The sequence below is a fragment of the Kryptolebias marmoratus genome, linkage group LG17 (genome assembly GCF_001649575.2).
Source record: "Kryptolebias marmoratus isolate JLee-2015 linkage group LG17, ASM164957v2, whole genome shotgun sequence".
NCBI classification, from domain to species: Eukaryota; Metazoa; Chordata; class Actinopteri; order Cyprinodontiformes; family Rivulidae; genus Kryptolebias; species Kryptolebias marmoratus.
Genome location: NC_051446.1, coordinates 20923673 through 20949930, shown reverse-complemented (window position 1 = coordinate 20949930; position 26258 = coordinate 20923673). Strand labels below are relative to the sequence as shown.

At 42.0% G+C, this 26258-nt stretch overlaps 3 protein-coding genes across 3 annotated transcripts; 2 read left to right on the top strand and 1 right to left on the bottom strand.

Moving 5' to 3' along the window:
• The first annotated feature begins 141 nt into the window (after positions 1 to 141).
• On the top strand, positions 142 to 4067 carry kcng3 (potassium voltage-gated channel, subfamily G, member 3). The gene is made up of 2 exons (XM_017435113.3): positions 142 to 767; positions 3069 to 4067. The coding sequence occupies exons 1-2, from the start codon at positions 142 to 144 to the stop codon at positions 3712 to 3714; spliced, it is 1272 nt and encodes a 423-aa protein (XP_017290602.1). The 3' UTR covers positions 3715 to 4067.
• Positions 4068 to 7898: 3831 nt separating this feature from the next.
• Positions 7899 to 14121, top strand: LOC108246887 (cytochrome c oxidase subunit 7A-related protein, mitochondrial). Its single transcript, XM_017434650.3, has 3 exons — positions 7899 to 8058; positions 12249 to 12362; positions 13543 to 14121. The coding sequence occupies exons 1-3, from the start codon at positions 7987 to 7989 to the stop codon at positions 13681 to 13683; spliced, it is 327 nt and encodes a 108-aa protein (XP_017290139.1). The 5' UTR covers positions 7899 to 7986; the 3' UTR covers positions 13684 to 14121.
• A 9032-nt stretch (positions 14122 to 23153) lies between these two features.
• Positions 23154 to 25912, bottom strand: pigf (phosphatidylinositol glycan anchor biosynthesis, class F). Its single transcript, XM_017435835.2, has 5 exons — positions 25537 to 25912; positions 24651 to 24742; positions 24453 to 24569; positions 24239 to 24347; positions 23154 to 23440 (listed from the first exon to the last, which is right to left on the bottom strand). The coding sequence occupies exons 1-5, from the start codon at positions 25762 to 25764 to the stop codon at positions 23327 to 23329; spliced, it is 660 nt and encodes a 219-aa protein (XP_017291324.1). The 5' UTR covers positions 25765 to 25912; the 3' UTR covers positions 23154 to 23326.
• Between the last annotated feature and the right edge of the window lie 346 nt (positions 25913 to 26258).

The window sequence follows — 26258 nt, the reverse complement described above, 5'->3', positions numbered from 1 at the left end:
CCACTGAAAGCGAACCACGCCCCGTGGGCAGGGGAGACCGTCAGCTCCCCCCACCCCCTCCAAACAACTGCCCAAACTCCTAATGGAAGGCGGGATGGGCTGCGAAGAGGAGTTCTAATCGGGTACAGGCTGTCTGTGAAGATGAAGTTCGGGAAGAGCATCTGTGTGCTGAATGTGGGGGGAACCCGTTACGCCTTCACCCGTGAGGTGATCAGGGATTTCCCTCTCCGACGCGTCAGCCGCTTACATGCTTGCGCAACAGAGAAAGAGGTGCTGGAACTGTGCGACGACTACGACCGGGACCGGAATGAGTTTTTCTTCGACCGCCACGCGCAGGCTTTTGTGTTCATCATGCTGTACGTGCGCTCCGGGAAACTCCGGTTCGTCCCCGGAGTGTGCGAGCTGTCCTTCTACACGGAGATGCTCTACTGGGGGCTGGAGAGCGCGCACCTGGACTCGTGCTGCCAGAAGCGCCTGGACGACAGGATGTCCGACATCGGACTGGACAGCCTGTCGGAGGGGGACATCGTATTGTCAGGGGACGATCCCCAGAGCCAGGAAGAAACGGTGCCACGGATTGCGCTCACGGGCCGCGCGAAATGGCTCGAGAAGGTGCGCAAAACATTTGAGGAGCCGAACTCTTCCCTCGCAGCGCAGATTTTTGCGTCAGTGTCCGTGATCTTTGTAATAATTTCCATGATAATGCTGTGCGCAAGCACGCTGCCGGATTGGGATACGGCTAAGAGGAAAACTGTGGAGGAGCACAGGTAAGCCCTGGTTTGGATCAAACTGCCCCCTCTCCTTCATTAAAATGCTGTCAGGGAGGTGCAGAGTGCGCCGATGTCCTACTAATGAGATGGTGCTCTGAGGTCCTGTGCGTAAAAAGTGAGCTCAACGGGCTGAATTAATAAGTGCTTCTTTAAAAAAAACACTTCACGTATAAATAATGAAGATTCTCTCAAATACTTCCGAATAGGAACAACTGCGTGCGAAGCTACAAACTTGCTGCGCACAAAAGGCCTATTAAAGTTGACGCATTCAAGTATTTATCGACTTTTATGCTTCACTGTCAAAAATGACTCGACACTAAATGATCCGAGACACGATTTTTAGGTATTAGGGAGGATATACAGACAGAAATTTCGTTGGTACCCTTCCACCCTAAAAAACAACATACAAACAAACAACACCCAGCTGATGTGACTGGCCAAAAAGCTCCAGTTATGTCTCTTCAGTCCCAGAAACTTTGAGGCGTGTCAACATTCATTGTGGTGAATTCCAGACTGCCTTTTTTTCCTGTCAATAATGGAGCCCTCCTAGGTCTTCTTCCGTGGAGCCCATTGTGATTTGACAAATAGTCTAACGAAAAAGTGTCATCATATATCTTCACCTTGGAGTTCGGCTTAAATGGTTTGGGCTTATTTTTATGGCACTATCCATCTGATCAACCAGAGGTTGTATTTCCTCTTGCATCCACCCTCTAGGAAGCTGGCTGCAGACCCATGAATCTTGTACTTTTAATTAGTATTGGCTTCTGACAGGAACATGAAGCTGCTTGGAGATGGTCTTGTAGCTTTTTACCTTTGCTTTGGATATCTATAATCTTCTGTCTGACCTCCTCAAACAGCTCTCGCCTCTGCTCCATGTTCAGCGTGGTGCTCACAATCCCTCAATGGCATGTTTGTTCTCTTTAGAAATGACTGATGAAAAGCCTGAAGGCAGTAATTAAGGTCACACATTTAGTTGGAAACATGACTATAAGGATTAATAGTCTCTTTAAGGGTACCATCAAATCTGTCTGTACCATTTAGCACATATTTGTAAGATAAACAACAAATCATTTCTTTTCACATTTTCTGTTTTCTCTATCAAAGGCATGCAAATATATTAGACAACTGCTTTTAATGGAACAATGAGGATAAAAATGAATCATTAATGCAATGAGCTGTAAAGGCACCAATAGATTTATCCACATTTGTATACTGAATTTATTCTGTTGTTTGATAAATTGATGCCTCTGAGCTCATTACACACATTGACAAGTTCCAGGCAGCACATTAATCACTGGGATCCTCACATGGCTGTCACACAAGCTCCCAAAGAGGCAAATCAATAATCAATCAATACTATCTACTAAACATAAAGTGTTAATCGTCGAGGAAGGCCTCTTTTACGTCATTCCTGTTTAATCAGAGCAGGGTTATTGGTTTGGTTGTTTACTTTGAGCACGAGAAGGACAAATACATTCTGACTTCATAATATCCAAGAGGGTAAAAAGTTGAGAATTAAATGTTTAATGAGGGATTATGTTACTGTCAACAAACAAGAATGAATTATTCCTCTAACAGGATGTCTAAGTCGAGGTTTGAGTTGTTTCAGCCTCACTTTGTTGACCAAAGGTGAAAATCTGTATCTCTCTTTTTTTTTCTGCATTGTTTTTTGCAGCAGCCTGTCCTCCCAAGGAAGTCCCGAGGAGGCCATTTTCTATATAAGGTTAGGTTATGTTCTCCCAGGCTGGACACCGTTTTGAATCCTGGAGTAGATCCAGGGGGTTAAGTAATCAACTAAAAGTGTAGCTTGTGCTTGGGGCTGAAATGATTCAGTTTCATGTCAGTAGATGATGCAATTTTTTGCTGCTCCATAATTCGGTTTGGTTTAATTGTGGTTATAGTTACCCTCTTGGCACTGTGGTATGTGCTGGCTTCGATCCCTTTATGTGAAATAGCACCACCTCTTTCTAATTCAGTTCGAGTGCCTTTGCTGTGTTAATTAAAAGGGTAATTATGTATCTGCTTTCGTAACAACCTCTCTTTAATGGTTTTGAATCCCTCCTTTTGTACAGTTTGTCCCGTGTCTGTGTGTGTCCCACTTGTGTCAACCCTAAATTGCATCAAATGTGCTCCCTATTTCTGATCATTTTGATCCTCCTTGCTTTGCCTCTTTCCCCCTCACGCTGATGAACTGTCAACCAGTATCTCACATCAAACATTCTGGTATCTCCCAGTAGCTCTTTTGCCATTTCCTGTTTACTGTTCAACTCATTTTTCTCCCCTCCTTTCTCCTCGTAGGATAGTGGAGGCAGTGTGCATCGGGTGGTTCACAGCGGAGTGCATAGTGCGCTTTCTGGTGGCCAGAGACAAGTGGGACTTCATCCGCCATCCACTAAACATCATTGATGTGATAGCCATTAGCCCCTACTATGTCACCATGGCGATGGCCGGTGCAGGGATGCCTGGGGCCGGGCTCGGGGTCGCTGGAGTGACACTGCGAGTGCTGAGGATGATGAGAGTGTTCTGGCTCATGAAGCTGGCCAGACACTTCCTGGGCCTGCAGACACTAGGGCTGACTCTCAGGCGCTGCTACCGGGAGATGGTCATGCTGATGGTGTTTGTCTGTGTTGCCATGGCAATCTACAGCGCTCTGGCGCAGCTACTGGAGCATGGCTTGGACATGGGCTCGCAGAACAACGATTACGCCAGCATCCCGGCCGCCGCCTGGTGGGTGATCATCTCCATGACTACGGTTGGATACGGGGACGTGTACCCCGTGACGGTCGGGGGACGGGTGCTCGGGGGGATGTGCGTAGTGAGTGGGATTGTTCTCCTGGCGCTGCCCATCACGTTCATCTACCACAGTTTCGTTCAGTGTTACCATGAACTCAAACTCCGCTCTGCCAGATATGCACGCAACCTTTCTGCAGAGATGCTCCAGTGAAGACGCGCCTCTGACCCTGCTGCCTCAGACAAAAACACAACAAACCACAGGACATGCTGATCCCGATGTAAAATTGAAAACCTAGCATTCCTTGAAGGAATGCATATCACCCGCCAGCTTTCATGCCAGAGTATTAGACTACGATCATCCTATGCTGAGAAATGGCAGAGTCAAAGTTGTTTTGGTGAAACCTTGAAAAATGAATGTTATGCGCAATCTTATGCGATGTCACAAGATGTCACCCTCAGAGTATGTGTTGGAAATGACTCTCAGCTACTACCACATCATTTTAGTTCATTATCTGTCAAACTGACTGAGTTATAGCCATTTTTGTGCTGGTTATTGTTGAATAGCTGTGCATCTTGAATTGGATTGGCTTCAGAAGTTTATCAGTTGTAGATGTGCATTCAATGATTGTTTCCTGAAAGTTAAAAAAAAAAAAATATATATATATATCCATCCAGTATGTCATAAGATATTTTGCTAACAAACAGAGTTTATGCCAAAGTTTTAAACACAAATGCCACTCAGAATCAGAATATATGTTGGGAATCAGTCTCAGCTAAAAACACACCAAATTTGGCTCATATTCTGTAAAGCCTTAGAGTTATAGCCATTTTAGTGTTTGCTACCATTGCTTTGCTGTGGCAGAGTGGGGTTGACTTTAAAGGTTAATATCTTGTAGATGTCAGTCCAGTGATTACTTTCTCAACGTTTTATTAAAATCTGTTTAGTTGTTCATGAGATACTTTGCTAAAGATACAGACAAACACAGACCGATATAGGCAAAAACATTCTCCTTCGGCGGTGGGTGACAATAAGTAACTGTGTGAATTGCCCCGTTTCCTCACGTAGGGAGCACTCGATTATTTTCCCACTGTCTAGTTTCTGCTTCTTGATCTGTAATCACTGTCTTTAACCAGCAAGAGCTACTCATTAATTATTTATCAAACAGACACAGGTAGTACCATTTTGTCAGTGGCTGCTGTTTACACTGTATTCCCATGGTTACAACTCAGGCAGAAATGGCTGCATCAACCGAGGCGCGCGCGCCTGTGTGTGTGTTTGTTTGTCTGGCTGTCAGCTGCTCAATGTTTCGGAGATTTGCACCCAGATGGAACAAGTTACACAAGACTGATGTGTGACCTAGATGCATTCTGTTAAACCGGTGTGAAATAAGGAGAAGGAGCCAACAAGTGCGAGCGCACAAGAGCTGCAGAGAGGGGTTACACCGAGGACTTGTTTTGGAAGAGCTTATAAGCCAAGAATAATGAAATATGGGCGCGGGTCAGGAGGGAGTACGAAGTGTCAGACAATAAACAGAGACAGACATGACCGAGCAGATGGAGCGCGAAATGGAGGATGAAAAACGAAATATTTTACTCCACAAAAATGACAGAGTGTCGACAAAGCCCGAGCACAAAGAGTGAAAAGATGCTTCTGTATTTTGTGAGTGAATGTAAAGCATTTTGTGTTTCTCTGTCTCCAAGGCAACCTCATCCTCCAACATGCCAATCATAATGGTGGTTGATTTCTGTGCACACAAATAGGCTGCATCCACGCACAGTTCCTGGCTGGCACACAACAGCTCTGTCCTGGGGTTATGTGGAATATCACGTTGTGAGCTAAGTTAGAATTTAGTTTAGGCTTTTGTTTTCTTTCAGGACAAAGAAAGTGAGCAACCGAGGTCGTCAGAAATGATGGGTCCGACATTAACTTACACATGTTTGCAGAGTTTTTTTGGCCAAGATGGTTCAGTTTGTTGAAGAGACACATGATCCAAACAAACAAGTCAACACCTCTCCCACACAACAGTCTTTCTCTACATCTCTCCTCTTCCTCCTGTTGCATCAACCATTCTCTTTTTACACACATACATATCAAAACTGAACTCACGCTTGCTCGTTCTTGATCTCCGTTGGTATGTCTTTGCAGCTCTGTATAAGTTTAATGTGTACTGTGGACGCCTGAGCAGTCTTCTTGTTGTCGTTCTTAGTGTGCTTTTTTGTCCTAAAATTAGATTCAATACAATTAATATTTTATTAGCCGCCTTTTAATACATAAATCATGTAGCATTGTTAATAGGCATGAACATTTTCTGATTCAAGCCTTCAGACATTTTTCATGAGTACTTGTAATTAATGTGATCAGTGTTTTAATAATAAAAAACAACATGCAAAATGACTTGTTTAATGTGTTTTTCTTTCTTACTGTATGATATAAAAGGACTATTGTGTACTCTCCAAACCATATTTGTTTTAAACACTTAAATTATCAAATCTAATTCAAATTTTAAACTATAATCAGCTTATGCTGAGAAGAGACGCTAGAGCCATTTTAAATGACCTGATAAAATTTTGAAAGATCTCATGAGATGTACTCAGAGAATGTGTTGAAGATGACTCTCAGCTACTCCTGCCACAAGTTTGAGCTTTATAGCTGTAAAACCGATAGATTTAAAATCATTTTTGTGTTGTTTAATGTCAATGAGACATGGCAGCCATCTTGAATTGGACTGACTTTAAAGTTAATTACGTGTAAATGTACACCCAAAGATTACTATCTGTGAAACTCATGGATTTTAATGACACTCATTAAAATTCGTTCACTGGTTCATGAAATATTTTTCACACGCAGGTACGGGCAAAAACAATATTGCCTTTCGCTTTCTGCCGTGTGCAATCATTAACACCATACTGTGCAGCCACAAGGCTTGATCACTGGATAAAACATTATTTTGGTCAGTGGAGTCATTTGAAAATCATGATTTAACCGTACAGTGAAGAAAACTGTATTTGTGCTTCATGTAGGCAATGAGTCACAATATTCAGAAGAACACCTGAGCCCACTGGCCAGAGTAGTTTATGCACTCTTCTGAGTCAAATAAAGGGTGAGTATTGTACCACATTTTAGTTCAAAAAACTGCCGAAACAGCAAATTGACTCTGGTTTACCATCTGAGCTGCCCTGCTTCAGGGGTTCAAGCTTTTCAAACATGATTCATGGAAGGCACTTAGCTTTTTCCGTAGGTTTGTTTCCATTCATCTTAGCTGTTTCAACTTTACTGAAGGAGGACGTTTTTAAAGTGTGAGTTAGGTTTCCTCATAAGGCCGCTCTGAATAGTTTCAGGAAAGGTTCAAAGGACAAAACTGAGCAAATATTACATTATTGACTGGGGAAAAACCTGGAATGTTTGTGATTCATTGATTCAAAATAGGATGATTTTTTGCCCTGAAAACTAAACAAACTAACTGCAAATATGGTGTGTGAACAAAACTTAAAATAAGCAAAACAGTAGCTAAAAGCTAAAATTAGCAAAATTGCATTTTCTGCAATATTTAGCTTTTAGCTAATTGTAGCTTTTTGATATGGTTTTGCTCATTTTAGCTTTCAGGAATAGTTGTGCTAATTATAGTTTTCAGCTATCATTTTGCTGAAAAGTGGCTTTATGCTACTGTTGCTACTAATTTTAGCTTTTAGCTACAGTTCTGGTAAAAAGTTATTTTTACTACAATTTTGCAAATTTAGCATTTAGCTAAAGTTTTTTTTAATTTTAGCTACCGATTTGCTAATCTTAGCTTTTAGCTACTGTTTTGTCACAAACATTTGCAAACAGTAGCAAAAAAACTAAAAGCTTAAATTAGCAAACCTGTAGCTAAATGCTAAAGTTAGTAAAACTGTAGCTAAACATCTGTTTACCAAAACAGTAGCTAAAAGCTAAAACTAGTAAAACAGTAGCTAAAATTAGCAACAAAAAAAAAAGAAGAAGCTAAAAGCCACTGTTCAGCAAAAAGGTAGCTAAAAGCCATATTGAGCACAACTACTTCTAAAAGTTAAAATTAGCAAATCTGTAGCTAAGAGCAAAAAAAAGGAGCAAACCCTTATCAGAAAGCTACAATTTGAAAAACAGCAGGTAAATGTAACAGAAACTGTAATTTCTGTCTTTTAGGTTTCATAATTATATAAGTAGCTTCAGTTTGCCCACAGATTGTTGTTTATGGTGGCTTTTTATTATTTTATTATTTTATTTATTTTTTATGTGTAACTTTATTTCTTTATTACAAAATATATTTATTATTCAGGTAATAAAGAGAGAAAGCTGCGTGACTGTGTTCCGCGTACGTGCTGAAATAATTTTCTTGATTTTTAGTCAGGCACCGCTGGGGCAGCTTTCTACTACGTTGATTTCCTTTGACGCTCGGAGCCGAACGGAAGGTCCTCACCGCTCCATTTGTTGTGGAAGCAGCACCTTCTCCTGTCCTTCAGCGGGAAAATGTACTACAAATTAAGCGGTTTCACTCAGAGACTGACGGGATGTAGTCCCGCAACAGCCTACAACCCTCAGGTGAGTCCGGAAAACCGTGTGCCGGCGGAGAAACCGACTCGATAACCGCTTTGTTGACCTTGATGTGGGTTGATCAAGAATGAGCTTTAGCTATTATCTGCTTCCATTAACTTGCCTTTAAACTGGGCCGAATTATATAAAACAATATGTGGATTTATTTAATTTACGTAATTGTACCCTAATATGTCATCTGGCGATGTTTTTTCTGCTTTGTCTAAAACAACGATTGTTCTCAATGGCACGCCGTGTCATTTCAAGGTAAATGGTGCGTTCACGTTCATTTGAATTTAGTTCATTTTAAACTTAAGCTGATTATTCGTCTTCTTTCAATTGAGCTAAACGTTTAAACAGCAAAACTGCACAATCTGTAAGAAACTGTGGTTCTTCTCTTTACTTTCCCTTCAATATAATGGACTCATTTTCACACATTTTTACACAATTTCTACCCCTAAGGGTAAGAGTTATTCTGTGAATTGGGGCTTTATAGGAATTTACTGTGATTATTTTAAATATTGCATCTGCCTGGTGTGTCCTCCATCTTCCTCTTTTTTGTTGTGCTTTTAGTGTGGACTAATCAGCCTTAAAAATGTGGAAGATAACTAATTAAAACTGCAATAAGAGTAAAAAATATAGCCCACTAACACATCAAGGAAGTATACTAATTAGCTTGTGCAGTTCACACCTGATGGCCCCTTTTTTATTATTTTCTTTTCCCATTTGAATTAAAATCAAACAGTATTTGAATTCCTAAAGCCTTTGTTTTAGATAACAATGTTTATATACCCATTTTGAGCTACTTTTATTATCAAAACCAGTAAGCAAACAAAAGGAGAGTTCTTCCACTTGCTTGTTGTTTACCTTTCATGTCGAATCAACAGTGTTTATGATGTTGGCAGAAACAGTTTTGCAGGATGTCAAAGCAATATTGAGCTGGATGAGTGGTAGTCTGTCACATGTGGAGGATTTACCCGAAGATACACAACTGTGCCAGTATCATTATACCAGCGCTGCAGGCAAATCGTTGCGACGTGATTGACATTGATTTCCCTCCGCCGTGTTTCCTCTGACAGGCTGAAGCTCTGTTTCCGTCTTTACTTTAGCTGTCGCGTCGTTCAGGCACGCCGGAAAATTGCTTGGCTGTGTTTGGTTTTACAACACGAACATTTTATTTTTTAGGAACGGTCAAAGGATTTTAACTGAAGAGAAGAGCACAGTTCAGATTGGGACAAAATGCTGTTTGTTACAAATTAAAGAATTTTTGTTGTATTTTTTTCCATTTGGGAACAAGTAAACTTTATTTAGAGTTGGAGTTTGACACTTTTAAAAATTTGTGTGTACTACATATTTGAATTTTCTCCCTGTAACTGCAGTAATAGGTTATTTTCCATTTCAGCAGATTTTACAGATAAAATTAAAGGTTTATCAGAATTCTCTGCAGGAATTCTCATACAGGTGCATCTTGTTAGTACCAGGTTGGACCCTCTCTGCCTTCAGAACTGCCTTAATTCTTTGTGGTATAGATTCAGTAGGATATTATGGTCCACATATTGACACGTTAGCATCGCACAGTTGCTGCAGATTTGTCGGCTGCGTGTCCATAATGTGAGTCTCCTGTTCCATGACATCCTAAAGGTTAATAAGATTGAGGTTCGGTGGCGGTGGAGGCCGCTGGAGTTCATTGAAACGAGACTAATCAAAGCAGCTCTTATTGTCCAGTTTTGGTGAGCTTGTATGAACTGTAGCTTCAGTTTCCTGTTCTTAGCGGACAGGAGTGGCGCCCGGTGTGGTCTTCAAGGTTGTTGTGCCTTCAGAGATAGTTTTCTGCAGGCCTTAATTAGAATGAGTGAAGTTTGAGCTGCCGTTTCTGAAATACTCAGACCAATCCGTCTGACACCAACAACCACATTTAAAGTCACTTGTTACGTCCCCTGGCTTGGTCTAGGGGCTATAAGGGATCAACATAAATCCAGATAGTGAATGAGGTGTCAGAATAGGCAGTTATGGTGTTTATTTTCTGCCAAGTTGTTAAATTATTTTCTGTACAGACTGATAAAAGCCACAGGAGAGCTCAGGCCAAAACAACCCTGAAAGAAAAATAAAACAAACTTACCTAACTCCACAGAAAAAAAAACAAAAATATACAAACCTTTAAAATAATACATACCTACCAGCACGTAAACAGGAGAAAACTGAGGTCAAACAAAACAGCAGCTTTCCCCTACAAAAGCAGTCTGACCAAGTTTACGTTACAAAAAAGGCATTAAGGCCTGAACAACAAAAGTGTGTGGCAGTTAAGAGGCACTGAAGTGCAACTTTTAGGCCATTAAGTAGTGATATTGCAACAAAAGTTCCCGTCTCTTTTTGCTCAGGTGAGCTGCATGGTGGTTGTCGTGTGTTAGCGGTTGGGCAGAAAGCTGTTTAAAGACGGTTCAGGTGGATAATCCAGTACATACAGCACTCTGCTGGTAATCAGACCGCAGCAGATGGTGAGGATAACATGATAAACATTGATTTAATAATTTTACAGCTCATGGGTAAACCCACTCCAGTCAATTTTCCATTTATTACACCCACAAATCACGTGAACCAAATGTTTGTGTGTGTGTTGTTTGTAATGCTGTCATAACACACACACACACACAAACCCAATTTGTTGAACAGTTTTAAACTTTTATTCCTTCACGCTGATAGGTGCGCCTGCTTCTTTTTCCTGTACGACTAATAAAAAAAAAAGCAGCTGAGACGCAAACACAAGCTCCAACCGTTAACACATTGCTGTTTAAAGACGAACAGAAGCGTCTGAGAGATTCAGCATGAATCTTTTTAATGTTTTTTTTTTTTAAGCTTGGTTTGACCCGAGCAGAAACAAATCATCACATTTAATCAAAGGCTTCTGGAGCTTTGAGGCAATAAGGGGGGAATAATTTCCAAATTGTGTGAAAATTGGGCTCTGCTGTGAACTTCTTTTGAATAAAAATTTGTTTGCAGTGCCCTTGTGTTTTTTGTGTGTCGCATTTGATTTCCACACGCCCACGCCATCTGCCTCCACACGCTGTAACAAGGTAGAGACTGTCCCAGTAACTTTCATCAACCTGCTTTTAGACGAGAGGATGCTGAAACCACTATCTGCTTGATTTACCAGCAGTCTGCACTTCACTGAGTAAAATAAAACCACAAGATCAAATATTGCATGTCCAGTACGAGTTGGAGGAAATTTTAAGCAAAGTAAATCTGCTTTAAGTGAGCGCAGTTAAAAGCTAAATAGGCTTTTACTTAGATTTCTTTTTTATTCCTTAGATAACTGACCTTGTGCGGTTCATAAAACAGTGCGTGTGATTTTTTTAGAAAAGAAGGGCTCCAAAACAGCTTCCCACAAGAAATTCAGATGGTAACACAGTGTTGTTTTACTGAAGTGCTCTTCGATTTCAGTCCTAAACAGCCTCACAAGTCCAAAATCCTGCGATCAATGAAGCACTCATGTCATCACGAGTATTTATAAGCCTACAAAATGACTATTGACTCTTTTGGGCTTAATATCCAGAAGATCGATATATGAAGAGACTTGTTGTTTGTTCTGTTATTGTCAAAAAAAAACACTCATACAGTATTTGTACAAACTGTCTAGTTCTTGAACATTTGCGCAAACAGAAAATGTATTCTAATGATTCATTTGCTGATAATGTTTAGTCACATAAATATAACCTTTATTATTCTCAAATAAAAACATCTAACCTAAAACAAAACGAAAGACAAATCTAAATCGAACCCTGCTTCCTCACATTAAATCCTTGATTCTGGTGCTTGAAGATGTGGGCCGGTTGCCTCGAAACGTCCCCTTTTATATCCTTTAGTCTTTTTTTAGATTTTTATTTTCATTCAGCTCTTTGTGTGTTTGTTGATGGCTCTGTCAAGGCCTCGTGTCCGCGAGGCTGGATCTGGTGGGCAGCAAAGTAGAGCAGGTTATGTAAGAGGTAAATAATAAAAATGAGGTCCATAAGAAGAAGAAGAAGAAAGTCTTGGTTATGTTCACTGTGAAGCTAATCAAGGATTTTTTTTTTAAAGCAAAAATCCTCAAAACAATCTAGAAGGATTGGTAAACCTAGCATGCACTCTAAAAATGCTGTTTTCTGTATATGATCAAATGTTGTATTTCTGTATAACAAGTTTGCTGTTTTTTTTTTTTAATTCAGGGAATGAAGCAAGGGTTGCCAGCCGAGTCCCCGACCATGGTGTTGTCCGAAGCAAGGGCCCCAGCGGATCACATGGAAGGAAACCGGGTTCCTGACCTCCAGAGGATTTTCCAGGTGATAAGAAACAACAAACTGTATCTCCGAGTCTTGAGACAAACTCTATTTTCAAGCATCAGCTCTACCTCTACCCCTCCACTAGGACTGGGCAACTTCTTCCCCCACAAAGAGCCACTCAATAAACTTAAACATGAGCACGATATGCTAACCACATCCATTTGACATAAAATTATATAATTAAAAAACACAGCATGAGAGGCTTGGTTTTTCCACTTATATAGCAGAATGCAGCTAACCTTGGTTAATAAATTGTGGCTGATTGACAAAAATATTGTTCAGAACAGAGATGTTGGAAAGCACTTTATAAGAAACATAACAATGAACGTGTATTAAAGTTCAGAGGCTATAATTCAGTCTTCATTATTTTATTCAGTGACAGTTATGTTTATGAAAAGACTGAAACTATTTCAGCATCAGGATATTTGTTTAACTCGCTGCTCTACGGTGGGGTCGTGCCGCCCCCACCCAACCTATAAAGTATTTTCGAGGTTGGAACAGAAATAAAAAGAGGCAACGACTCGAACAATTGGAAATTGCAGTATTGACTGCTGGAGTTAAGTTTCTGCGAGAAGCCTTTGTTTTCTTGATTCTATCGAGACAGAAAAAGCACACTGGAGCAAAAAAACTAGGTTTTAAATAAAGAATGTTCCTTATAAACCTTTCACAGGCAGTCTTTTATTCTGAAAATCAAACATTCTTACAGTGCTGAAAGAGATGGTTCAAAATAATAATAAAAAAAATCCTTTTACATAGATCCCACAAGTCTCGATTGGATGAGGTATTTTCGTTAAGTTTGTGAGCAATTGTTACACAGCAGTTTGAATAGAAAGTCCGGTTCGTTTGGGGAGGTGTGAACGCTTCAATCGAATTCTGATGGGGACCAAAAAGCTTTGCTGAACCGTCTGCACAGTTGGTACGTCCGTTAACCCAACACGAAGCAACCATTGAAGCTCTCGCCTACAGCAATGGCGACGAAAAAGGGAGAGTGTCCGGAAGTGTGATGTCACAAGGGAGCTATGTATCGAGGACCTTGGCGTGGTATTAAAGAGTTGATAGAAAATGGCGCTTTGACTCCATTAAACTGAACTGTCAGACACAGATCTTTGTTTTGTTTTTTTCATCATAAATTTAACGGTTATAATTTTGTTTTCCTCGTCCCGTTTCCTCTCCTCCTCAGAAACCAGACGGCAGGCCCGTTCACCTAAAGCGCGGCTACCCCGACAGGCTACTGTACCGCACCACCATGGCGCTCACAGTGGGAGGCGTCGCTTACTGCCTGGTGGCGCTTTACATCCAATCCCAGCCGAAGAGACAGTGACCAACGCGGACCCGGGCCTTCCTGTAACGCTTGTGACTCGTTGCTGCTGCTGCGATCCTCCGAACATCCACAGCCTCACTCTCTCTCCACCGGGCCACCTGTTGGGACTCTTTGTTAATGAGAATTTATCCTTTTTGCACAGCGGTTCTCAAACAAAGGGGAGGGGCTTGATGACCTTCTAAGGGGGAAAAACAGCCATCAAGAGTTAAGTTGAAGGACCTAAATGATGATAAACAAAGCAATTCGTCTCATCCGTTCATTCATCCTTTTGTCTTTATTCACTAAAGTCAATTTAAAGTTGTTTATAAATCATCACCAGTGATTCGTTAACAGAACCCCCGAAGTGTTAATGGGTGTTTTGATCCCCAGACCTTGAGAACCTCTGCACCATCGGGCCATCAAACCAATGATAACAATGTCTAAGTTAATAAATTTTAAGATAAAATGGTTTACCTTGAGTCTTTCTTTTTGTACGCTCGGCAGAGGTCGTTAATCCCGGCTGAGGAGACCGGCTGTAGGATACGACTCTGTCATCAGCTCATCTGCAGCCATGATGGAGACCTCCCTTCTAGAAGATAGCTGCTGCTTACTTGGCTGATGTACTTCCTCATACTGTGTGTGTGTGTGTGTGTGGCCGCCTTGAGTCCAGTTGACTCCGGAAGTTAATCAGGTGTAGATGCCAATATAGCTCGGTTCTTCATGAGATGTTTTGCTAACGGTGCAGGCCGACAAAGAGACGTGAGCAAAATGCTTTGCCTTTCGTGGCGGGTGATAAACACAACATAACTTAAAGCAAAAAACATTTTATGACTGTAGTGAGCAGAAGAGTCGATCAGGACGAACATGTCGAGCCGCAGAAGCTCGTGCTGACTTCCTCTTCCTGTGTGAGAAAGCAGCAGAGACCACTGAGCCGGTCTGCTCTGATAAACCCACATCTATGTAGATATATACAGATGGTGGAGTCAGATACGGATGCAACAATAATACTATTTAATCTACAGAAGCAATCTTTTGTGTCAACGGCTCTGATGGTGTGGAGAGTTTGAGCCTGAAACCTTTAACCCATCTTCACCTCTAAGATTATCTGCCAAAATATGGGTGATTATGTTTTAGTTTTGTGTCTCTGTAAGCAAAATATCTCAGCAGATTTTAATGAAACTATCAGTAATCAATAGGTGCAAGTCTACGAGTCATTACCTTTTGGAATCAACGCAATTCAAGATGGCTGCCGCAGCTAGGGGACCTTAGAAAACCGCAAAATGGCTGTAACTCAGTTTGATGGATATCGCGCCAACGTTTGGTGTGGTAGTAGCTGAGGGTCCTCTCTATGCTCGCTCCAAGCACCATTAGATGCGCAAGAGCTTTCTTTAAACAGTTTCCTTCAAACAAATTTTGTCTATTAGCAAAATATCTCACGAACCACAGGTCGGATTTTAACGAAACTTTCAACAAGTTCTAATTTGATGCACAGCTACACCTGATTGGCTTTTCGATTCAGTCCATTTCAAGATGGCCACCACATCTAGTCGACTAGCTGACGCAAAAATGGCTACAACTCGGTCAGTTTTACAGATATTGGACTCAAATCTGATGTGATGGTATCTGGGAGTCGTTCACAACACACTTTGAGCTTGAGATTGTGCGTGGCGTTAATTTCAAGGTTTAACTAAAACATTTGCACCAAATCCTCATTTCGCAACATAAAATGATCTCAGTTTTAAACTCTAGCATGACGGCAGCGGCGAACAGTAGGCCTTTGTTTTCTGCTCTAACACGACGCTAAGTCTCATTCAAATGTCTTTGATTTATAGAAACGCCACTCCAGAGGAGCATCTTTGGGATGAAGTAAAGCATTCAGAGCGTGACGCTGTCAGGTCAGCCGCGTGAAAACTGAGCTGAGAACTCAGAGCTTGTCCTCGACATCTTACAGAATAAGGAGCAAGAAGAAGAAGGGCCGTTCTGAAAGGAAAGTGGCGCGTTAGAATGATGTTCCTGATCAAGTGCTCGGCTGGTGTGCTCACGACCCTGGATGTGATAAAGCCGGTATAAAAAATACATGAGTATAAAATACCGCTCAGCTGGATTTTTATGAAGTGTTCTTATTTCTCTTTTTTTTCATGTAATTTCTTTAATGCATCCACTTTTTCATTTAATATATTTCCTGACTTGGGGATATCAGTGGACTTTTCTTTTTTTTCTTCTTCTGTCTTACAAGATCTGTGATGGAGAGCTATTTAACAGACTCAAGGCCATTATCATCAGCGAGTCGAAGTACGCTGTTATACTCCCATGCCCTCGGTGCCTTTTTGTGCTGATTGCAGCTGCAAATGGTGATCTGTTCACTGGGGCTTGCTGCTGTATTCTGCAGGCCTTACGAGGAAGAAAAAGATTGCTTTTTGAAGCAGCAGCAGCAGCAGCAGCAGGGCAATCTGAGGCACGGACAAGAAAATCAGTGAACCAAACAGCCGAGAGGTCTTGTTGTTGTTGTTAGCCGAGATTTTTCTGATGACGTGTTTTCATCCCTGAAGGCCGAATGAAAGTGAACGAAGGCAGAGAGGAAGTTAAGCAAATATATGTGATAAGTTTGTGTTAATGTTCAAGGATCCATAATCCTGGCGAGGCAACAGTTTGTGTTTGTCTTAGAAGACTTTAGCTCCAAACAACAACTGAATATTATACACAAGCTCTCTCACAACAAGGTCAACATGAGCAACACCTCATAATGATACTCCTACCGACGTCTTTCGTAGAAGACTCACTGGTGCATCCCCTCGTCCTCTTCTGCTTTCAGCTGTTCCCTTTTCAGGAGTCGTCCTCCTCCATCTAACTCTGTCCTCACTCAAACTCCCTCCATGTCTCCTCTTTGTCTCTAACGTCCTTCTATCAATATACCCACTGTCCCTCCTCTGCACATGTCCAAACCGTCTCAGTCTGTCCTCTCTAACTTTATCTCCCAGTCCTTCCACCTGTGCTGGACCTCTGATGTCCTCATTCCTAATCCTGTCCATCCTCGTCCCTCCCAAGGAGAACCTCAACATCTTCATCATCTGCCACTTCCTGTCTCCTGTCTTTTTGTCTACAAACCAAACAACATGGCTGCTCTGACCACTGTTCTGTAAACCTTTCCTTTGACCTTTGCTGCCACCTTTTTTGTCACAAATCACTCCTGAAACTTTCCTCCATCCACTCCATCCTGCCTGGACTCCCATCTTCACCTCTTTACCACTACCCGTCTTCCTGGACAGTGGACCCTAAGTCCTTGAAGTTCTGCCCCTTTGTGACCTCTGACCTCCTCGTGGCCTCACTGCTCCTCCTGCCTCCCTCTCATCCTCTCGCAGGTGCTCATTGGTGCACCCCCCAGTGTTGAAATCTTTACGTTTTGAGCCGGACAGATCAATCAAAACGCCCTGTCAAAGTTGAAACAGTAAATTGGCCCAACCTCAAACTCCAACATGGCTGCTTGTAGCTGCGTTAGCGCCGACCTCAGCAGGACCCGTCCTCCTCACCTCTGGATTGTCCCACATTGGTCGCCTTCAGCTTCGGACTCTTTCTCCTCCGTAGCACCTTTCATGTCGTAAGCTGCACTTCTGTCTATTTTTCTCTCATTAAATCAGTGGCACACGTTTTGCTTTACAACTTTTACTGGTGAACATGTTGCTACGGTGATCAAACTCATAGAATTAGCTTGTCTTGGCTACCATGATGGTCTCTGAGCCTATACTGCTCTTTTTCCACTGCTCTGAATGTGTTTGTGGTGTGCTGCCTTAATATTCAACCCATACCTGTTTTTCTTTTCATTTTTTTTATAGAAGAACCCTTCAGAAACCCCCTCCAGCCCACTTGAACACCCCGCAGCGACAACGGACCCTTTTTGCCCGTTTTCACCGAGGAGAGACATGGGATCTCTGCAATAACATGTTTACAACACAGTCCTCCGCCTGTTAATTGAAGCACATGGTTGACGGGAGTGTGAAGACAGGAGAGTGGGGTAAATGGAGACTCAAATCACAGGAAGCAAGTGGGAAGTGAGGAAGGGGAGGGCGGGTGTGAGAAGAAGGTTGTTAAAGGGGAGGATGGGTGTAAGCTATCAGTGGAAAATTGAAAATTAATTCCTCCTTTTTCTTACGGGAAGGAATCTCTCTGCGAGGAATGACATGTGCTCCAGTGGTCTGTCGTGATTAACCCTTTTTTTATTATTGAAAGAGGGAGAAAAGTAGGTATGCGGAAAGTCAAATGGGGAACATTTTGTTTTAGAGATTAAAGGCCTTGAAAATAACTCTATGCACAAACTTAAGCACCACAAGATGACTCTCAGCTACTACCACCACAGGTTTTCTGAGTTGTTTCCAAAGGTCAGCTGGCTGCTGCAGCCACCTTGAATTGGGCTCAGCTTGTGAGGTTAAGCAAACACGGATCGACGCCGCTGATGAGTAACGCAACGACTTGTTCGTCCTGATTTTAACGACAGGCCGGCAAACAACGCAGATTGTTATTAACTGGGTCACGGGTTTACCGTTGAAACATGATGAGTCGTATTAAGTTTGAGGGTTCTTTCAGTCACAAATGATAAAATAAATAAAAACAGCATCAATTAATTACTGACCACATCAGGGCAAATAGGAACATAAACATGAATGATTTGAAGTTATCTGAGTAAAGTCCTGCAGAATGTGCTCTTAAGCATAAAACATTTAATCCCTTTTAAGAAAAGATAGGCAAATTTTACACAAATGTAGCCTGAAAATCCTAAATTTCTTGTTCTGAAAAGCCAAGATTTTGTATTTATTTCGTATATCTTCGCTTGTGGAGAGAACAGGAACCAGAAGAGTTTCTTCTTTTTGTGGCTTGATATAAAAATATGATATCAAAAACCCTCCTCTGTTGGACTTTTCTTTCTGAGATGGACTGGAGTCACACTAATCAAATTAATTCTTGTGTTTGAGCTTTTTGTTCTGTCCTTTTTATTATCTTCTTAATTCCTAAGTCTGAAGTTCTGCTCTCCTTTTCTTATTTCCATGTTTGGGTGGAATAGAAATGAAAAATTAAGGAAATGTTTTGTTCTGGATTTAGTGGTTTATTTATTAACACCACAGACAGATCTGTTGCTTAAAACAATTCCCAGAATCAAAATGCTAAGTTTTATTAAAAATCTGCCATTTTGAAATTCCATATTTATTGGCAAATATATTTGCACATTCTTGGTTTGTTTTATTAGTTTAAACCAAAGAGATGCTAAATTTCCTCTGAGACAGGACAGCTAACAGTGGCCGAAAGCAACATTTTAATAGATGGAAATAATATCACTAAAAGCTGCGTTAGTTTCAGCGTTCACACAACCGTTGTCCCTTTTGGTATTATTACAAAGGTTTTTGCAATTTTGCGACTTCTGCTTACTTCCTGCTACTTTAGCCATTCATACAGCAAAATAATTTCAAAATATAATTAAACAAAGATTTTTTCCCCTTACGAATACATCAAGTTCTCTTTAAGTCCTTATTTTTAGCTAGCCTTTTAGCCAACCTTCGGCTACTTTTCACTTCTAGCTAGCCTTTAGATACTTGTAGCTACCCTTTTGCCTTTTTTAGCTTTTAGCTACTGTTTTGCTCTTTTTAGGACATTTTGCTACTCTTAGCTTGTAGCTAGCCTTTTGCTTTTAACTTCTAGCTACTGTTTTGCTACTTTATAGTATTATTTATTTGCTACATTTAGCTTTTAGCTGGCCTTTTGCTACTTTACTTTTTATCCAGTGTTTCACAACTTGTTTTGTTTTTTAGCTAGCACTTTGTTTCTTTTAGTGTTCTGCTTCTTTTAGCTTCTAGCTACTGTTTGGCTACTTTTTTAGCTTTTAGCTGGTCTTTTAGTACCGAGAGCATTTAGTTAACTATTTGCCACATTCAGCGTTTAGTTGGCCTTTTGCTACTTTTAGCTTTTATTGTTTTGCTCTTTTTAGCAAGTGTTTTGCTACTCTTAGCTTGCAGCTGGTGTTCTGCTTATTTTAGCTTTAATGAGTCAGTTTCAGCGCTCGTCGCTCACTCTGGATGTGTTTTTAGTTGTCCTTGGTGCCATGCTGGCAGCCATTTTTCCCATCAAACAGGCAGGAAAATAAAACTTAACCTTCATTTGGTGTCTCCTCAGAAAGGTAAATCTGATGCCCTTTAGCTGTGCCTGAATTTGCGTCTCCCGAGGAGGGAAACAAAGAAAGTCTTCTATCACTTTGACCTTCTGCAGCTTTGTGAGCCTCTGCTTTGCTGCCAGGCTGATCATGTGAATTATAAGTTACAGCTGAAACGAGCCGCCTGCTACAGCTGAACACGATCGATAACAGCCGACACCGGCGCTTGCATTAAACATAAAGGTTGTAAAACCAAGATGATAAAAGATCTGCATGTCGACTGTGAGGCCCTAAAGACAATCCTGTCAATGCAACTTAAAAAAAAACAATCATTCAGGATGGTTTAAAGGGAACGAAACCCGTGACGGAAAGAAGGAGAAGAGGTTCGTGTCGAATCTGGTTTCTTTCTCCTCAGCAGAAATCTCCAAAAAGCAAACACGTGCATACAGCCGCCCTGCAGAAAAGGCTTGACAAATCACCTCTTCCCACAAGGCCCTGCCACAATAGCTCCGCCTGAGAACAAATAATGAATAAATAAAGTTCCCTGAGATTGAAAGAGGAGAGCAATTTGTGAAGCCTTTGTGCGAGCGAGCGTGTGAGTGGCTTTTTGCTCATCTAGCAGATGAAACGACCACGAGTGGAACTGAGCTCACGAACAAAGCACGCACGAGGTATTTGTGCACAAAGAGAACAATTAGGAAAGAAATGAAAGAAACTGGATTTTCTTTGAGAATGCAAACGGGGAATGATTTTGCAGAAATTAGCTGAAGGAGGGAAAAAAAAACTGAGTTGGTAAAGATAAAAGAAAATCTGGATCAGAATTTAACAAATCTGTTAGTTAGTTTTTACCTGATCTTTGCTGACAGACAGACACACAAACCAATGGACACAACCGGAAACAAAAGGGACACATGTAGGAGGAGAGACAAGTTCTTTGACCTTTGACCCCATGAACCTTGAAATCAGCAGGTACCATCTTTGACCCATGAGGCATCCGGCTGCGCGGTTTGACGTTCCTACATCACACTGCTGCAGAGTTAGAGCACTAGGCCAGCTGTGATGTTGACCTTTGACCCTGTCACCTTGAAATCCACAGTGATCACCCTTGACCCGTGAGCTGTAGCACAGACTACGTGCTGGGGATCAGTCTCAGCTACTTCCACGCCAGATTTTAGGTCAGTATCTGTAAATTTGATCGAGCTGGAGCTATTTTTGTGGATTGTAAGGTCAGTTGGCTGCGGCAGCCATCTTGAATCGGGTCGACTCCAAAAGAAAATCAGTCGTAGACGTCCACCCAATGATTACTTCCTGAACGTTTCATTAAAATCCACCCACAGGTTCGTGAGATATTTTGCTAACAGACGAACACACACTGAAACGGGGCGGGCGATGGCAACTCAGAGTCCCGAACAGATGTGAAGAAACATGACTCGTGGTTTGCTGCCTTATAAATACACACGTTAGACGCCGGAGGTGGTGATCAAGGTGAGATTTGGCTCAGAGTCAGCTGAGTGTCACCTACGGCTCCTCGAGAGGTCTCACTCGGCAGCTCCTCCTCTCCCCAGGGGGGTGAGGGGGAGAGATGACGTCTCAAAGCTGAGATGGATCATAAAGAAAAAAGAAAAGAGCACGGAGAACAAGGCTAATGGAGTTAATAACAGCGTGAGGTTAGATTGAATTTCATGACACGGACAGAGAGCCTGAAGCACGAGGGAAGGTGTTGATTGCTGTTTTAAGCGTATGCGTGTTTCCTTACAAGGCTCTCCCTTTCTTTTTTTTTCAATTTTCCTCCCTTCAGGCTATTTTTCCCAGCTTTTCCCTGGCAGCAATCTTATGTAAGCGTTCAAGCAGAGGGCCTCTCTGTTAGCCCCTTTAAAAAGTGTCTCTGTCTGCGAGCAGCATCCCTCGTTTGCTTCGCAGCAGCACAGGAGATTCAAGTCTCATTCTGGCTGAGGGGAAAGAACAAGAGATGTGGGCGGCGCGAAAGGGAGGGGGTGAAATTAATGTCCCTAAAAAAGAAAGTGAATCAATATGGTAGCCCCGAGGATGTGAAAAGGTGGAATGAGAATAAGAGCCGGGGAGGTGGGGGTGTTGTAGTGTTGTAATGGGAGCTGGAGCAAGATTAATGGCTGTTTAAGGAGGAGCGGCGTTCGGCTTCAGGTGCACGCAGGGTTCGTGTTTAAATGATCGTCCGACCGCATCATTGATTATATTTCTTTCTTTGCAAGTCGTGCTCCGTCTGCTGCTGCTCGGCTTTAATTTCTGCTCGCGTAAACAAACGATCCAACAGCACCGCCTGCAGGCCTGGGACCGCTCAGGCCTGCAGGCCGGGAGGTTTCTGAGGAGGTTCTGATCGGCGCCTAAAACTACAACATCAGTTTGTTACAATCTTAACTAAGAAAAAAACATCTCTATAATATTGATGTATGACATGTCAGGGGAGTGTAAAAAGAACAAGAAGAAACGATATGGCTGCTGGCAGTGGCTTGTTGTGGTCACCGTGGCAACCACCTTTGTGTCTCTCGCTCCCTGACTGCAAAGTTCATCGAAACAGACCGACAGCTAAGCCTCAGACTATCAGTCGCTGCGCGGAAACTCCAAGCCGGATCGTGCAAATGCTCAAACTGTGAGCGGCGGAAGACCCTGGCGGCCACGCGTGTGAGCTTTCAGGTTCCTGCTGTGTTTTATGCCGGAGATATAAGCTGAGAAGAGCCTTCACTTCCAGGTGTGAAGAGAGCATTTTCAGCTAAAATACAACTGAAGTCGGTGGAAGCTTGGATGTGAGTTCCCTGCATTCTTGGGGGGGATTTGAGAGAAAACAAAAAACAAACAGCAGCGAGAGACACACCGGGTGAAAGGCGACTAAAATCCCTACATGTTTAACGTGCACGTGCACCGAAAAGAGTCGCAGGAGTAAGAAGTCTGCAAAAAGATCGGGAACGTTTCAGACCATTCAGAAGTTGGAGTGACATCGACTGCCAGGGGAACAAAATTCGTAAAAATGACAGAACTTAAACCAAGATCGTCTGGAAACCAACGAAGATCTCAAAGCGCCAGTTCAGGCGTGTAAAGTCCAACTTTCTGCGACCGCTTCGAGCTTCGAACGATGTTTCTGCTCTGAAGTCTGTCTGAGCTGCAGGGCTCCAAAGACGGCGGATCTCCATTTCCCCCCCCCTTTTTCGTGAACTTTGTCTTTGTCGTGGGACGTAACGCTACCAAAGGTCACAGCGTACTATTCCCATCTGAGCCGCACGTTTTGCTGCATGATTTGGATGCTTTCATTTAAAAGCTTAAAGAAATTTAACGAAACAGTAATAATAGTTCAACGCTTACGCTCCGACACCCTGAATAAACGAACTAATCGTTACGTAACGGTTTATTCATGTCAAAAAACTACAAGGTTCCGCCTCCACATGTACAAAACAATGCCCTGTTGTTACAAAATCCTTTTTTTTTTTTAAAAGAATAAATTGCAAACAGCACGACTGCTGCCCAATAAATAATCAGTAAGAAGTCCAGCACGTCAGCCCATCACTTGCACTTGTATGTGAGCTGTTTGCGGTGGTAGTGGATCCACGCGGGAGCAGCAACAAGCCCGGTCAGGTAGCCAATCATAGCGCCTAGACTGCAGGACACGGGCCAGACCTGCAGAGAGACAGACAGAGGACAAGTTCCTGTCACTGACACCAAGCGAGATGAAACACTCTGGTGTCTCGTCATCGATCGTGCTCTGACTTGAGAGGCATTAATTTAAGGAGGAACTTCGTGTGAGAACATCCTTTTCCTTACGTAGACTTTTCTCTTCAATAACTAACTTTTTCCACCCCCTCCTTTATTTTCCTTTTTCCTTCTCTAGAGTTAAAATATTCAAAAAGCTTAGAAATTAACACATCATATCATAATGTCTTCTGATTTACTGACAAATACGACACAGATTGAATTTCTTGTCTCTTTCTGTCAATAAGAATATGTAAAAAAAGCCTATTTCAGCTATAAATTATGTAAATCTGAATAAAGTTTTACAATATCTGTATTAAATTTGTGTGATTTGGCCCAGATCTTGATTAGTTTGTTTTTAAATATTTCTGAAATCCCACTGAAATGTGAAAAAAATGTCCCTGTGGGCACGGAGAGCCAGACACGCAGCACGTTTAATTAGCCTTTTAAGGCCTTAAACCTTCTCAGTATTTAAAGGTAAAACTTGTTGATTTGATGGAGCTTCTGTAAAACACAGCTCTTATAACCAAAAGCAAAACCTTGAGAAAAAAAAGCATCATTTATTTGCTGACGCAGAGCAGAAAAGAGCAATTTATGAAAAGCCCGAGCAGTTAGGAGAGTTTGACGCCTATTTTCACTGCAAGAGGTTCAGAGAAAAATGAAATTCGAGATCAGAGTTGTGTGTTTTTTGCTTTGAATGAGGATTTTTCCCTGTGAGCCGCTGACCTGCCACGGTCGGTCCCAGTCCAGAGGGATGGGGAACGCTCCCACCCAGGCCCCGACGAGCGTGCACGCCACCGTGATCTGCAGGCAGGTGTCCCACACAGACATGGCTCTGAGGACAGAGAGACAGAGAGAGACAGAGAGAGAAGGGAAAGGTTGAAGCAGAAGGACACAGAGGAGGAAGGAGGGAGCAAAAACATAAGGAATTCACGTTTACCCATGTCGACTGAACACTCGAATCCAGGCCTGGACGTTGGGGCCGAGGACACAGAGACACCTCAGGGTGGTGAGGCAGGTCAGGAGGACAGCCAGAGAGAACGTCTCCAAAGCGGACCTGAAAAGTCACAGCAGACGCACGGATGAGACGGGCATGAGACAAAAACGCCAGCTGTCAAACCGCAGCGAGGAGACTCACTCGATGAGCGGCGCTCCGTAGAGGACAACCACCGCGTGGAAGAACAGGCAGGACAGGAGGACGTAGAGACACGAGCGGAAGAGACGGGACAGCTGAGGGGAGAGAGGACGTGAGAAACAAGACAGCAAAACATCCAGGCCTTTAAGATCCAAACAGAGAGGTCAGGATGGGATCAAAAACTCATTTCCATCAGAAATAATCTTGATTTGATGAAAGCAGCTGAAGACATAAAACTCCCACAGATTTGGACACAAATAGCAAAGTGTAAAAACCTGATTTATTTCCATTAAAAATCCCTGTTTAACCCATTTAAAACCACCGCAGAGCACGTCTGTCTGAGTTGATGTAAATTAAGTTTAATTAGCTTTTTCTGCACTTTTCAAGAATTTATAAGAAGAAAGTTGAAGAAAATTCGATTTCAGTTTTTTGTCCTTTTCTTCTTATAACACAGTTTTAGGTATTTAATTACATAAAAATGGTAAATACTTGACAGATTTTTAAAGTTTTACTTTAAAAAGGGTGTAAATTATTTACACATTGGGCATTTTTTACACAATTATTGACAAAAAATAGACAAGAAAGATCCTTATTATTATTATTATTATGGTGCTAGAAGGGATAACTGCTGAAAACAGTATTTATTAAAAGAGAATTTTGTTATTAGATATAAGTTGTTTTAATATATTAACATGTGTCATATTATTTTTTATTTATTTATCATTTCAGACAGAAGGAGTTGTTTTTATATAACTGAGCTTATTAAAAGTTTAAATTCTGAACTTTTATGACCTTGACTTGTCAGGTTTATCCTGGATATAGTTCAGATGTGAACATTTGGGCCTAAAATGTCACATTTAAACGTAATAATCGTGTTTATGTTTCGCACCTTGTATCCCAGCGTGTGCTTCTTCGTGGGCGGCGAGACGCCGAGCAGCCAGAAGACGGCGACACTGACGGCGGTCACGGCCCCGGACACGGAGCAGATCCACAGCAGGTGAGCTCCGTACACCGAGAAGCCCGGGACGAACACGGCAGGGGCCACGGTGGCCACGAACACCGAGGCGGCGATGACGGCGTGGGCGGACGCCATGGCCCGGATTTCATGGTCCCACATGACGGGGGGGACTGGGGGGACGGTGCCTGTCCGACAAAACGGGGGGAGAAAAGATCCAGAAACGGTTTGAAAGTCACTGCAACATCGGACACGGGCAGCAAGTTCCGTCCATGAATGGATTTCCTCACCGCGCTTCCGTAAACACGAAGCGACGCGGACTTCCGCTCGCGCTTCTCAATAAAAGTCTACTGAGCAGCACACAAATTACATATGCCATTTAACTATATATTTAAATAGAGGGATCAAATATAAAACTCTTAGGAAAATACTGAACCCAAATCAAAGTAAGGCAAACAAAACAAAAACATTATATACCTGCATATATATATATATATATATATATATATATATATATATATATATATATATATATATATACATATATATATATGTGATACTTATTACAAATAGAGCTCAGAATTTAAACCTGAGAATCACAAACACAACATTCTGATTCTATAAAGTAAACATAAAGATTCAGTATTTTTTTAATT

What these genes read in the sequence shown, in the direction of transcription:
- kcng3 (XM_017435113.3), top strand. Translation starts at nt 142, where the DNA reads ATGAAGTTCGGGAAGAGCATCTGTGTGCTGAATGTGGGGGGAACCCGT. An exon ending in AAAACTGTGGAGGAGCACAG is followed by an intron (nt 768 to 3,068) that starts GTAAGCCCTGGT and finishes TTCTCCTCGTAG; the next exon opens with GATAGTGGAGGCAGTGTGCA.
- LOC108246887 (XM_017434650.3), top strand. Translation starts at nt 7,987, where the DNA reads ATGTACTACAAATTAAGCGGTTTCACTCAGAGACTGACGGGATGTAGT. An exon ending in CAACAGCCTACAACCCTCAG is followed by an intron (nt 8,059 to 12,248) that starts GTGAGTCCGGAA and finishes TTTTTAATTCAG; the next exon opens with GGAATGAAGCAAGGGTTGCC. An exon ending in ACCTCCAGAGGATTTTCCAG is followed by an intron (nt 12,363 to 13,542) that starts GTGATAAGAAAC and finishes TCTCCTCCTCAG; the next exon opens with AAACCAGACGGCAGGCCCGT.
- pigf (XM_017435835.2), bottom strand. Translation starts at nt 25,764, where the DNA reads ATGTGGGACCATGAAATCCGGGCCATGGCGTCCGCCCACGCCGTCATC. An exon ending in AGCACACGCTGGGATACAAG is followed by an intron (nt 24,743 to 25,536) that starts GTGCGAAACATA and finishes CTCTCCCCTCAG; the next exon opens with CTGTCCCGTCTCTTCCGCTC. An exon ending in TACGGAGCGCCGCTCATCGA is followed by an intron (nt 24,570 to 24,650) that starts GTGAGTCTCCTC and finishes GTGACTTTTCAG; the next exon opens with GTCCGCTTTGGAGACGTTCT.